This window comes from Danio rerio, chromosome 23 (genome assembly GCF_052040795.2).
Source record: "Danio rerio strain M-AB ecotype USA chromosome 23, GRCz13ab, whole genome shotgun sequence".
NCBI classification, from domain to species: Eukaryota; Metazoa; Chordata; class Actinopteri; order Cypriniformes; family Danionidae; genus Danio; species Danio rerio.
The window spans coordinates 31,979,680-31,994,107 of NC_141043.1; the positions used below are offsets into that span (position 1 = coordinate 31,979,680).

At 38.4% G+C, this 14,428-nt stretch overlaps 1 protein-coding gene across 50 annotated transcripts in view; it reads right to left on the reverse strand.

Annotated features, from left to right (window-relative positions):
- Window positions 1-14,428, reverse strand: part of casz1 (castor zinc finger 1) — a 333,881-nt gene that overhangs the window by 14,214 nt on the left and 305,239 nt on the right. For all 50 annotated transcript variants that reach the window (XM_087307326.1, XM_087307351.1, XM_087307357.1 and 47 more), the window contains 7 exons: window positions 12,440-12,604; window positions 10,887-11,059; window positions 8,383-9,245; window positions 3,748-3,865; window positions 3,249-3,312; window positions 2,411-2,565; window positions 9-131 (listed from right to left, as the gene is read on the reverse strand). In XM_087307326.1, the coding sequence (XP_087163452.1) occupies window positions 9-131; window positions 2,411-2,565; window positions 3,249-3,312; window positions 3,748-3,865; window positions 8,383-9,245; window positions 10,887-11,059; window positions 12,440-12,604 (1,661 nt within the window). The remainder of the gene's footprint in view (window positions 1-8; window positions 132-2,410; window positions 2,566-3,248; window positions 3,313-3,747; window positions 3,866-8,382; window positions 9,246-10,886; window positions 11,060-12,439; window positions 12,605-14,428) is intronic.

The following is a 14,428-nucleotide window of genomic DNA, read 5'->3' on the forward strand; positions in this document are numbered from 1 at the left end:
TTCCTCACTTGGCGTGTTTGATGGCTCCGTCCACCGTGCTGAAGAGAGCCCCACAGTCCTCCACCAGGCAATGAAAATGGATCTTGTGCAAGAAATCACAATGGGCTTCACAGAAATCATCAATGTCATACCTGTACAGATGTGAGAAAGAGAGAAAGTTCAAGATGTGTATTGCTGGTAAATTAAGGTCAGTTTCTCAAACGCGTTCTCGATTTAGCTCATGAACATCTGACTTTCAGGAAAGTGGTTCTTTAGGTGAATTATATGCCTAAGCCCAAAGCAGCAGGTCTCTGGCCAGGACATTGCGCTAGGGCTCTGTAACTAAATACTGCACATAACATCACATGCTCTGGATAAATCTTTTCTTTCCACATAACAACCTGGGAACAAACACTGTGGATGGCAATGACAAGCAAAAGGGTACATCATAAAGAAGGATGGCGACAAAAACCAGACACCCCCTTCAACAAAACACAGAGGGTGTAGAGCCAAGATACAGCTGTATTTTCTGTTATGGAGGATTTATTTGGGCATGCTGAGTAGAGTGGCTGACATTAATAACATGCCCATGATTTAAAATTACATTGTATAATGTATAAGAGGCACGTGTATATTTTAGGTGTGCAAATGTTTACTTTAGTTTTAGCTCACGTAAATAATCCAGCAATATGAGAATTATTTTATATTATTCTACTACTTTGATAAAGAATACACTCGATGAAATTAAAATATATATATAAAAAAACAGTAAGAATAAAATAAAAGGCAGTAAGAAAGCAGCATCCACATGACTAATTCAATGCTAAAATAGAACATTTATTTTCACTTGTTTGCTTTATCTTTGATGAAATATACTTCCAAAGATTGAACAGCAAGTAAATGTAAATATAAAAAACAAAAGGAAACTGAAAAATAAATATGAATTTATATGACTATAAGGTTTTAAAGAGGTGGTTCAGAGTGTAAAAAGGCTTGGTTAAGGCTTGGTTGTGTTTATAAATTCAAAGCAATGCGTGCTCATGCTTTATTTGTAGAAAATTGTGTTTTTTTCTTCTTATATATTACTTTATATACCCGCCCTCAAGAGGCTCTGATTGGTTAGCTAACATAATTTGCTGTGAATCATAAATCAGCTCCACATCACCAGGAAAAGCCTCATGCCTCTAACTGCACATGCTGTGCCTCTGCTGTTTAAATACTGTCAACCAGAGTAGCTGCTAGCCGTATCAGTTTGAGCCTGAAAATGAAAAGGACACAGCTGAACCTCATGCCTGCTCTCTAAATAAAATCTGAAAAGTGTCTTTCACATATGTTCTAAATAAGCATGTGTAAGTAATATGAAACATTCACATATCTTTCGCAAGATATTATTTTAGCATTATTAGTTATTTGAGATGTAGAAAGCAGGGAAAGCGGATGCACAGAAAGTGTTTACAGGGGTTTGATGGATAAATATGAATTGGTAGCTAAATTAATGGTGCTAAACAGCATTTCCTTTTGTTTAAATCTTTGTTTACATCCTTGCTACCACATACTATTAACCCTACACTATGCATTTAATTGATCAATTTTACCAAATAAATATACTTACAATCCGCAACTTCATCTATTATGGCTTAGGTGCTCCTTCTTTTAGGAGTTTTTAGCCGAATCCAGCACTTAACTGAGAGAGATTCTGGAAGCTGTCCTTTGTCAAATGCTAGAGCTATATCTTTTTGCATAATTCTCTCAAACATAATTAAATTAAATTGTAAACCCTTCTCTGTGTCGTGTCGAAGCCCAAAAAAAGAAACAGAGGAAGTTCTGTGGAAATAGCAGCGATTGAACAGCATTTTAGCTTTCTCTTCTATAACATTACAGCGCCTCTAGCCACGTCCCTTCACTGCGCAGGGTGTGTGCGTGTGGTGAACGTTTGTAATATGAAGCATTAGTGATCTCACTAGCCCGGATGTATTTTTTTTGTAGTCCCCAACCTTGTTCGCTGTAGGTTTTGCCAAGCTAACTCTGTAGAAGCCAGTGCCTCCCTTTGTATTGAACTTTGAGCGTATTGCATTGAGAGATATTGTTTATGTTTACACAGCTACATTACACATCAACTAAAGTTTAAAATATGATATTATAGTAGACCAACTCTTTAATTATAATTTAAAAAAAAATAAGAAGGAAAGAAAGAAGGTAAGAACGAAAGAACGAAAGAAAGAAAGAAAGAAAGAAAGAAAGAAAGAAAGAAAGAAAGAAAGAAAGAAAGAAAGAAAGAAAGAAAGAAAGAAAGAAAAAAAGTAAACCCCATCTAAATTTAACTCACAAGTGTAAAACAAAGTCTTAGTTCTGTGCTTTTAAAAAAAGGAAAAGGCAAGGTAAAGCTAAAGCTGGAAAGGATTCTGTAGGGACACAAGATGATTTGAGGCACCTGCGCAGGTAGGTTTTCCACAGCTCAGTGGGCTTCTCTGGGCTCGACCTCTTCATTACCCTACTGAGATACTGAGCTGCGTCTGAGCCGTCTGCTGCCTGAGCTCCCTCCAGCTCTGACTTCAAATCCAGAGCGTTGAAGAAACCAGGATTCATCTGCACACATTAACACATGCTTAGGCACGTTTCATCACACAGTTCTACAACACTTTCTGTGTTTGAGGCTTCAGTGTGTTTCAGTGAAGCGGAGAGAGAGAGAGAAAGCGAGACAGGAAGAGAGAGAAAGCTGAGCTAAGCTGTCAGGAGAACTAGAGCGAGTTTTCTATTTAAATCATCAAGGTAATGGTACATGTGCACCATCTATATCAGTCACAGAAGATGTATGATTAAAACAATGTCCATTTTAATCCCCACAAAAACACACAACATTTAAATATCTGTTCGGCACCATTTCGTCTTTTTAAAAAATGAGGGTGACAGTTGCCTTTTTTTTCCCCCACGCCGCTGACTTTTTAATCAAATAATTTACAAAGTCCATAAATAAAGATAGAGCAGATGGAGGAGAAAAAGAAGAAAGCCGATGAAAAAAAATGCGCAGAGAGTTCAAAACAGCTCATCAAAAAACAAACATCTCTATATATCTGCCGTGGCAACCGGCTCCTGCTTCATTATATTAATTTGCGAGCGGCGGGCTGAAATTACATTGTATGAAAAATGGCTGGAAAATTTAAATGATACAAACTCATCCTATTAGCGGTGAAACATTAAAAAACAAACAGCCCCCTCTGCATCCTGCTAATTTGTCTTGGGATGAAAAGCGTTTGATGGATGAATCTTACCTTATTCATAAGTGAGGATAAAAGAGATGTATTTCCCGGCGCAGGGTGTCCGTTTGATTCAGCGCTAGAAGACGCAAAATGAACAGTGTTTAGGCGGGATTTGCATGAGAACAGTAAATATTATAATTTATCTCAGATTATGAATATACAATGACGACGAATGAGCAAAAAAAGGCTAAGGAGGCTGGAAATTAGGGTTTATGCAAACACACTTTCATCTAAATGAATGTGCAAACATGTCATGCCTCATACTTGACGCGCATTATGAAAAGAGCGCATTATGAGGGAATTTTTGCATTCGTATGATGGATTTCCTCAAAGGAGGCCTCATGGTGGGAGAAGGAGGGAGAGTGTAAATCTCGTCCTCCTTGATCACTCCACGGACCCACCTTGTGAAGGGGGTTTTAACAAGAGCACTCACACTAATTAACACAATACGGCATTATTCCAGAGATAAATCACGGCGGGGCGGGTTTGGGCATGAGCTGAGGGGGGGTACCTGTGGTCTTTCTTGCTCAAGTCCAGGCTATGCTCCTGGATAGACTCTTGCGAGGCTGCACCGTCCACCGGCTCCTGCTTCACCTCGACCGGATTAAACTGGCCTGCCTGCCCCATCCCTGAGGAGAGAGACAAAGTTATTGTTGGTCAGCATTATTCCACTGTGATGAGATCCAATCTGACTTCTGTCCTGGCCAAGGAGAAGACCAGGAGTGATAATTATTGCGGAATTATGTCAGGCCGTCAAGGCGTTTAAACGTTGATTGAGAGGCAGCAGGAATGAGGGAAAAAGGCTCCGTTTTCAGCAGCGCTTGTCACAACTCATTTGCAGGCCTGCCTCTTAACTGGTCATTAAGAGGCATGCTAATGCTGAGGGAAAGTGGCAGATTCAGACTGCCCGCCCCTCCCTGCCGTCGCCGCTTGTCCTTGTTGGCCTGGCGACGGCCGCCACCGAGCATGCCCAAAAGGAACATCTGCTTGTCCGTCAGATTAGAGGTGACAGCCAATCAGATCGGTTCAAATAGCGTGACCTCTCGATCGGATTTTCAAAATAGGTATGCAGACGACGTGGAGAGGAGGCGGGAGGGATGCTGACGGGAATGCGACCTGGCTTTTCCTCCAATCCCCAAATGATTGAAATATTAATTTGTCCTCCGGCTATACAGAGAAAGCCAGGCTTTTGCTAGCCAGTAAGTGGTATTTTATTAAAAAACAGCTCTGAGTGCATCAGCAGTGATTGCGAGGTCGGGGTGGATGTTATTTAAGAAAGAGAGCCCGCTGAGGAAACCTGACAGTTAGCACCCACCCTGCCCTTGGCCTTCAGTTCAGAGGGCGTTTAACCATGTGAAAAGAAAAAAAGAGTCAATCCTTGAGGTCACAAACATGAGTTTATCTGATAGTGTCACTCTAACCTTCCTGACGCGTGTGATTTGACTCTGTGTGTTGGTTATGGAGGTGAACTAATGACTCATTGCGACGTGTCAGCTTAAGGCGCATCACATTCTAATAAAGTCGGTAGCTTATTCCAGCCCTATTTTCAGTCTTCTGCTGCTCAGTTGACTAATTACCGCCTGTCTTTGCGCCTAGTTCGTCCACCTCCAATCCGTTCAGATCTGTGGTCTTTATGTGTGAGAAGCATGTCGTAGTGATTTGAACCTCCCCGCCTGTCTGTAAACGGCTCTCACTGTCTTTCTCTCGCATTTCTTCTAGGAATAAACTGCCTGACTTTAACAAGGGACGTTTAAATAACGACCACGTGAGAAGAGAGTCATTAAACCTTCAGCGTTGCAGTTTCTATGACAAAAATCGGCGATGATCTAAGAGAACGAGGAGGGGGTGCACATGCTCACGATGCTGTGGGTTTTTTTGTTTTTTTTTTGCTGGAAATTATCCAAGAATAATGTTGTACTGTGTAATTACCTCAACAAAGTTACTGAACTCATGAAAGATAATTTGTACTGGGTGTCTAATTAGCAAACCCCTCAGATTTCAAGATCCTCCAAAACACACTAGGGGTGAGCATGGATTTAAAATCTGAAGTATTCGACAAGGAAATGAAGCCACCTGAACAAATTAGCAAGCGACTTGTGTTGAACAGTAAGACTGAAATGTGTTTGTTTGCAAACTAGCTCTTGATTAAAAAAAAAAAAAAGTGTTCGAAAAAAAACAAAGCTGTTTGAAAATAGCCGCAGTAAACATCGTTCTCTTTTCTAACGCAGTGCTCTGACCACATCCTCTTCATATTTTACCCAAATGTCCTGTTCACACGTCTTTTCTGAGCAAACGTGTAAAATTAGCAATGCCACATTATGATCTGCAGTCTCAATTCTGCCGAGTAGGGGATTTTTTTTCTCAACTTTTCTTGAATTTACCAAAACTGAATGCAAGGTGCGTACACATGAAACAACATGCTCGATCTTTTCTCACACCTGAAACTTTACACAAATAAAGGCACTCAGAAGAGCATTTATACCAGGAGCATTATACCTTTTGCAAGAAAGCTCTTGCTTACTGGTCTAAAAATGCCAATTGATGTAGTATCATGACACCCTTTACGGTATTTTCCTTTTGCAAGGAAATCCACTCACTTACTACCAGAAAAACAGCTGGAGAGTAAAGACTTCACATCAGTATTTTCATACTGAAACAAGTAGTGCTTTTATCTATACACACACACATACAAACACACACACACACACACACACACACACACACACATGCATCCCCCCTCTCTGGAGCGCTGAGTCATTTCTGCTTCAACAGTTTCTGATATTTCTTCCTCTATATCAGAGTGCATATAAAAAGCTGCTTTGTACCTCCAATTTCTCAACTTAATATTATTCAGGCTCCATTTGGTTGGAACGAGTGCACGCTCAGATAAGAGGCCGGTGATGAGGAAGCATGTAGAACACAGGCCCTGGGATCCTCCTGAGAATGCTATTAGAGGCAGCTTTACAGAGCCCACTCACTAGTTCAGCACTTATCTGCTAATGGATTGTGGGTATCATGACAATGATCGCTGCAATAACAAGACTAGAGCAGCAAACCAGCCCTTTAATATTTTGCCCTAATCCTGAAATCAGAGATTTGTGTAGCGTCTGTGAGCAGATGACCTGAAAGTGCCCTCTTGCTGATGGGTGAATGCGAAGAAAGAGGAACAAATGGACTCAAAGAACTGATGCTCTCATGATTAAAAGCACTGAGAAATCTGATATGTTGACAATGTAAGTTTTTATTTTTTGCCTGTTCTATGTGCACTACCGGTCAAAAGTTTGGGGTCAGTAGCATTTTTAAAATTTAAAATTTGAATTTTTTTTTTAAATTTTAAATTTCAATTTTAAGTTTCAAATAAGCTTATTCTGCTCACCAAAGCTGCATTTATTTCATCAAAAATGCAGTACAAATTGTAAAATGGTGAAATGTTATTGCACTATAAAATAACAGTTTAAAATTAGTTTAATATTTAATTTAATCATTTATTTCAATGATTTTAATAATGCATTTTCAGCTTCATTACTACAGTCTCCAGAGTCATATGATCCTTCAGATATCACTCTAATCATAATAATAATAATAATAATTAATATTATTATTATTAATAATGTTAATGGTAATAAATAAATGTTTAACCTTTTTAATTTAATTAATAATGCCTTGATGAAAAAAAAAAAACATGAAAAAAAAACTGACCCCAAACTTTTGACCTATAGTGAAATAACAGGCCAGTTCTACATATTTAGACAGGTGTTCTCAACTGAAGATTTTACAGTTCTTCTTTTTCTGTTAATTTAAGGTTGAAATGCAATTAATTAGCATTAATACTATATTAATTAGTGGCCAAAATTAATAGATTTATATTTATAGATTTTTCTGATTTCTAGATTTATTTAATTTTCCATTATTAGTCACTTTTGATTGGATTGTGCGTGCATATTTGTTACATTTACCTTACATTTCCAATCATCTACTGTATCACTAAAGTAAAGTCTAAAAGATAAAGTTAAAGTTAGGTGAAGTTGATTGTTAAAAACAGCAAAAATTTTAAAATACATCTTCATATATTCACTTGTGGCATTTAAATTGATTTCTCCTGCATTTTACTATTTTATTCAGATACAATTGCATAGCATTTTAATACTAGCCAAATAACTAGGCTTATCTAATAATAATAATGACTACGCCCACACAAAATCTGTGTGAGCAGAAATCTGCAGATTTTAAGCCCATCATTTAGTCTATGTATTTCTTGTGTAAATGTGTGTAAATTTATATTTATTCCGTTTTTAAATTAATTTCACTAATATTATTGTGATATTGTAACAGTAATATTAAAATGTCTATATGATTTATTTACAATTTGAGTTTGTAAAGTAATATTGGTCACACTTTACAATAAGGTTCATTAGTTAATGTTAATTAATGCATTTACTAACATGAACAAACAATGAACAATACATTTACCACTGTATTTGTTCATGCTAGTTAACGTTAGTTAATGAAAATACAGTAGTTCAACTCATGGTGCATTAACTAATGTTAACAAGCATGGACTTGGATGTTAATAATGCATCAGTAAATGTTCAATATGTTCAAAATGTTCAAAATGATCAATAAATGCTGTACATGTGTTGTTCATGATTAGTTCATGTCAGTAAATGCATTAACTAATGAACCTTGTTGTAAAGTTACCATAATATTTTCTTTTTTTTATATTATATAGGACACTTGCTTTGTTTACCAAATAATCTAATTTGATTTGCATTGTAAATATTAAATAAAAATGTATTTTTTTTATTTCATATATTAAGCTTTTAGTTATGATACTCTTTTTCTCTTTTAGATAGAGAAAACCCCTACCCTTGTTTAAAGTGTAGGGGAGGGAATAATATATATATATATTTTTTTTCTCTGTAAAACTACTTTGTTATATCTGTAAAAGTTTATTGAACAGCTAAAATGATACTCCTAAAATAATTCTGCATAAATATGTAGATTCTTCACAAAATTCTTAGCAGAAATAACAAAAAATGTTTGCAGAATCTGTCTGGCTCTAATAATGACTCATCTTAAAATTGAAAAACAAACAGGAATCACTTCACAGTTTATTTGAAGCTGATAATAAGTGAAATAAACTCACCTGCATCAGGGTTACCGGAGGGCTTCAGGGCAGCGGCTGCCAGTCGGGCCATCATGGGCGATATCAGACCCTTGCTAGCTGACATCTTCTCCATAATTGATGACGCAGCGAAGGAAGTTGGGGTGGAAGCAACAGTAGCAGCAGCCAGGTCCCCAGTTGGAGTTGAGGTCTGGGGCAGAGAATCGCTGGGCATGGAGTGGGCCACAGACGTGGCAGCAGAGATTAGACCAGCGGCAGAGGGTGGGAGCGGCATGGGCATTCTGGGAATGAGGGGAAAGAAAGCATTGGAAGCACCTGCCAGTGCGCTGTTAGAAAGTGCCAGGGCCATGGGTACATTGCTGGGCAGGGCCTGGGACAGCAGCGTCGAAATGCGGCTAGCTGGAGGCAGAGCAGCGGTGGGCTTGACGCTCTGGCTGGAACACATGGTTGTGGTGGGAGTGGGCAGCAGATGCGGGATGGTGGAGGATTGCTGGGTCGTCGGAGAAGCACTTAAGCTAGAGTTCTTGCTGCTGATGGCAGAGTAGTCCATGAGGTCATCATTGCTGGACTCGTCCTGCTCCTCTTTGGGCAACAGGAAGGAGGAAGTGAGGCCAAGGACGCCTGAGGAGCGAATGTGGCGGCGCTCGTGCTTGCGCTTGTGTGAGGTCATCTGGCTGGTGGAGGTAAAGGTGAAGCCGCAGCCTTGGCGTATGCAGTGGAAATGGTTGGTGGCCTTGCTGTAGACACAGCCTTCATACTTGCACTCCTCGTATTTGTAAAACTTCTTGAAGCCGTCCTTGGCATAAGCATCGTCTTTGATGTGATAGCTCTTGTGCTTCTCGATGTCACACTTGTTCTTGAAGGTGAAGGTACAGCCTGGACGCCTGAGAGGTGAAAAGATGAAGGATTACTCTATAAATAGGGCACATTAACCCTTCAACTGCCCCACCAAGAAAAAAATGTTTGGATGGCATTTCTTAACTCTTAATGTCGCTAGTTAACACACTCAAAGCATTTTTTTTTCAACACACCCCGTAATTTTTAAAATATCAATCTCTACCAAATGGTTGATATGTTGGTTTATGGCAAAAGTACCGGAATTAAAACATATGCATACTGCATATTATGAAAAATCTGAAAATATGAAGAGTTAGACCAATTTATTTAACAAAAATATTGAAAATAAAAAAATTTGAATACTAAATCATCTTTATTTTTTGAAGTATGCCATGAAATATTTCAGATTCTCATTTAACACTTTTTTTTTTTTTTTACAATTAAACCAAAATCAAGTGTAGTAGTGCATTGGGATTATGTTTGTTTGCTTATTTTGTAAACCAACAATGCCGTGTGTGTAAACCATTATTTAAAACAGTCCTTCTTTAAATGACTTTAACAGTCATTATTTATAACGGTCAAAATTTAAGGCGGGCAGTTAAGGGAGTATTTGGCCTTGTAGTGCAGTTATTTTGGTTTTGATTTAATTTAGTCCTGTTTCACCTAGCACTCACATTTTTTAGAACCTTCAGATAAAAAATAGCAATCAAATATTGAATCAATAAACCAAACAATAAATTTGTTTGTCTGTATTAGTAGTTGAAATCTCCTTAAGAATAGATGGAGAAAAAAAAAAGAAAGGTTTACAGGATGATTCACCCAAACATGACAATCATATCATCATTTACTCACTCTTCACTTGTTCAACACCTACTTGAGTTAATTTCTTCTGTTCAATGCAAAATAAGACATTTTAAAAATTGCTGGTAGCTGGCAAACATTGACATCCTCAGTCCTTTTCTTCCCCATTATGGAAGTTGATGGGTGCCGGCAATCAGAATTCTTCAAAATATCTTTGTTTGTGTTAAACAGAAGAAAAACATCTCATAAAGGTTTAAAATCACATGAGGGAGAGTAAATAACGAGCTCATTTTTAATTTTGGGTGAACAATCTCTATGAGCATTCTGTCCTTTTTATAGCTGCATCTTGTGAGGAGTGTCCAGTTTTATGTTCATCTAGATGTCTTCATATTTCTGTGCACCAGATCCACTTTTTTTTAGAAGTAGATCCATTTCATAGATGGTGTGCACCAATGTTTGGTTGCCAAGTGAACCATTCATTTATTCATTTTCTTTTCTGCGTTGTCCCTTTATTAATCAGGGTTGCCACAGTGGAATGGACCACCAACTTATCCAGCATGTGTTTTACGCAGCGGATGCCCTTCCAGCTGCAGCCTTGTGCTGGGAAACACCCATACACTCTTGCAGTCACACCCACACATACACTACGGCCAACTTAGCTTTTTCAGTTAACCTATACCACATATCTTTGGACTGTGGGGGAAGCCGGAGCACCCGGAGGAAACCCACTCCAACACAGAAATGCTAACTGGCCCAGCTGGGGCTCGAACCAGCGACCTTCTTGCTGTGAGGTGACAGCGCTACCCATTGTGCCACTGTGTCGCCCACCAAGTGACAACATTAATGAAAAAAAATCACTGTTTTTTTTTAATCAAAGCCCATCATACCTGCAGTGGAAGTGGGTGGTCTTCTGTGCGTAGAACTGGCACCCGACCGTCCCGCAATCTTCAACGGCACGAAACCTCTGGAAGCCATCATTGATCAGCTGTGCATTTTTCTTATGGAAGTTCTCATGAGTCATGACATCAGAAGTGCTTGTGTACACCTTGTTGCAGGCCACCTGACAGACAGGAAATAAATAAAAAAGCGCTTTCGTGAGGCAAAGCGTGTGCACGGCTTGGAAGTAAACACCATGTGTGAGTTTCAGTTTGTTGAAAAATGCTCAGTATGAGAAGCGTGGCTTGGTGCTTGAGCTCTTGTAGTCTGCAGGGACATAAAAACAACAACTCGAGATGCGACACAAAAATAGCTCAGTTTGGCGATGAACTCAATGTGGGGAGCAAAGAAACGGGTGACCTAAAAAATGAACAGGAAACATTGTCTCAAGATCTGAGCTTTGTTAAAAACGTACTCTTGAGACAACAACGCATAAAATATGAAACGCGAAGCCTTTACCCGAAAAAACAGGTGTGCGTTTCATGAAAACAGCTTCAAAGAGATAAAAGACAGGACTACTCTTTTTTGTGTGTCTGCGTGATTTGCGATATGTGGCACGCAAAAGCAGCATGGTGAGGTGGTGTGTGGTTGAAACCTTCTTCCATTTAAGGTTTTCAGTGTGTATTAGAGGACTCTGTTTTAGTGGGAGAGTCAAGGGGGGGCAGACTGTCACTTCGGTTTGAAAGGCTATGTTACTCAACAGCAGCGCTCAGGAGCCTTCTGGGCAGCAGACAAACGTGAACTAATGTTTGAATTAAAACCCGCAATTGTATATCATCTCTGGCACTTTTCACCCGTGCAACTTGGCCATATTCAGGCAAACAATGAAAAAAATGCCACTCTGCTTTTTCTCCGTAAATCAGGAGAACGGGTGCCAACATCTGCCTGTTCTCACTGCTGTTAAAACAAGACCTGAAACGTCTAATAACAATCACGCTGTTAGGGAAAAGAGAGAGGGGGAATATATCTTAAGTCACGAGCCACCGTTGCCTTCCGTGACAAAGCGTTCAGCTCAAAAGTGACACCTTGAAAGTAAGCAGATGTAAAGAATTAAACAGATCTGGTGGGAAATAATCTTTAACTTGCCACTTGGTACTAAAAGGTGAAAACTGTTGAGTTCATGTAAACATCTAACTGAATTTGATCCATGCCAATTAAGGAGTGAGGGAGAAAGAGGACAATGGGGACACATGCTGTTCATCTTGGTCCTTTTTATTTATTGATTCTGACACATTCTATCCTATGAACAAAAAAAGTTCTCATATAGACTCCAAGAGGAAGAACTTTAACGTCGATATAGATCATTTGTGCTATTCTGCCAGTAATTTTGATTTCTTTTTGGTAAACTCCCCTATGGTGCATCAATCACCATGTTTTATTTAATAAACTATTTGTCCCCGAATCCTGTACTAGCAGAGGAACTTATATTTGCATGTTCCTGTATGAAGGTGATCGTGCACTTTTTTTTTTTTTTTGCAAGCTAGGGGATTTTGCTGTGGTTTACCTGCATACAGTGGTAGTGGGTACTCTTGCCGTTGAGATGACAGCCATGGTAGTACACACTACAGTCATCCAAAGGGCTGAAGCGCATGAATCCGTGCTGCAGGGAGTTGTCCCTCTTCTTATGCATGTTATAATGCCTTATCACATCCTGCTTACTGGTGAATCTCTGTAAACAACAGATACGCAGAGTTCATAAGGTGGGGGAGGTGGTGTGCAGGTTCCAAAGGAAACCAGCAATGAGGTATTTTATTACTCATGCAACAGCTGCAGAGCATTGCAGCAAATTGCAGCCAGGTGGGTGAATGGTGCACATCACTAGCAGCAGGTATAAATTCACTCTTCCATACTCACATTGCAGAACTTAAAGGGTTTGCTCATCCAAAATGAATCATCATTCCTACCCGTTAGACAACCAAAAAATGAAAGTATTTATAATGAAATCTCAGAGGCTTTGAGAAGTATGCTGACCCAAAACTCAAGCAATATATGCTAGAATGAAATGTGTTCATCATATACTACTGTACCAGTCTAGTTTGGAAGAGTTTTTTAAAAATGTTTTAAAAGAAGCCAATTCCAAAACTGCATTTATTTGATTAAAAATACAGTTAAATTGTGAAATATTATTGGAATTTACATAACTTTTTTCTTATTGAATGTAGTTTCAAATTTAATATATTCCGGTGCGTTAAAGCTGTATTTTTATCATCATTATTTCAGTATTCAGTGTCACAATATCCTTCAGAAATTATTATATGATGATTTATTGTGACAAAATCATCTCTTTTTGGAAAAAAGTGCATCATTTTCTACAAGCACTCTTTACGATAACATTTTGTTATATGGTGGAGTAGAGAATATGTTGGACTCCCACACCAAACATTTGTTTTTAATCTTGGTCTATCTGGCAAAGAAATGTACACTTTTATTGTGGTCATCTCCTCAGGTACCTTCTGTATGTACACTAGTTCCACTCAAGAAACCTATGACATACATCAAAAACCAGCTGACTTTTGGCAGCTATGGACACCTTTTTGGCATTACATTAATACTTTTTCCAGCTTTTCTATTCTATGGTGTATATTTTAGCTTCTAGCCGGACTGTATTATCATGTTCGCTTGATTGTATATTTCCTATTTTTTCCTAGTGTATAGGTGAGATTGTATTTGTACTGTATGTGCTGATATATTAAAACAACTGACGAATATAATATGATAATATGATGATTTGCTGTTCTATTATGAGCAGTTAGAATTGGTACAAAATCACCAATAATGATTCCTGCAATTATCATTGGTGGAAAAATTAAACTTTATAGTAATATGGAAACTGATACACTTTTTAAAAAACAATAAGCTTTTATTTGTGACCTTTTGTATTGTATTTACCTTGATTAAAACACATTTTTAATGTTTTTGGCATCAGAGTTTGACGGAAATCTCTCAGGTTTTGGTTAAATACCTTCCTTTGTGTTCTGAAAATGTATTAATTTCTCATGGGTTTGATAAAATGACAGAATTTCTGAAAAGTGAAAGAGTTTAAAGAGGGCATTTGTTTTGGAGTGTGCTTCAGAAACTCCACATCCGCACGATGACTCAAATATGACTTTGTAGTATTTTCCAAGCTCACATGATGTTTGAATCTGTGCATAATTTGCTGCTTAAAGACGTTTCTGAGCTAGACTGTTTATTACGTTTTATTTCACCATTTCTAATTAAGATGGATCACTTGACATGCGAGATCACAGTTGTGATATTCTCTGCTTCTGAAAAACCATGTTCCATGCAGATGGTTTTGGAACGTGCACGGGGAAAAGACAGCAAACAAACAAACAAGGCAACCAAAAAATGTTTCTCTTTTAATTCCCATCTGAGATACGATTCCATTTTTAATTAAAGTATTAAAGCACAGTTTTGTGCAGGGTTAGACGATAATAATGAGGAAATATGCTAAAATACCCCTCCTCAAAATTAAAATCTCCTACACCGCGGA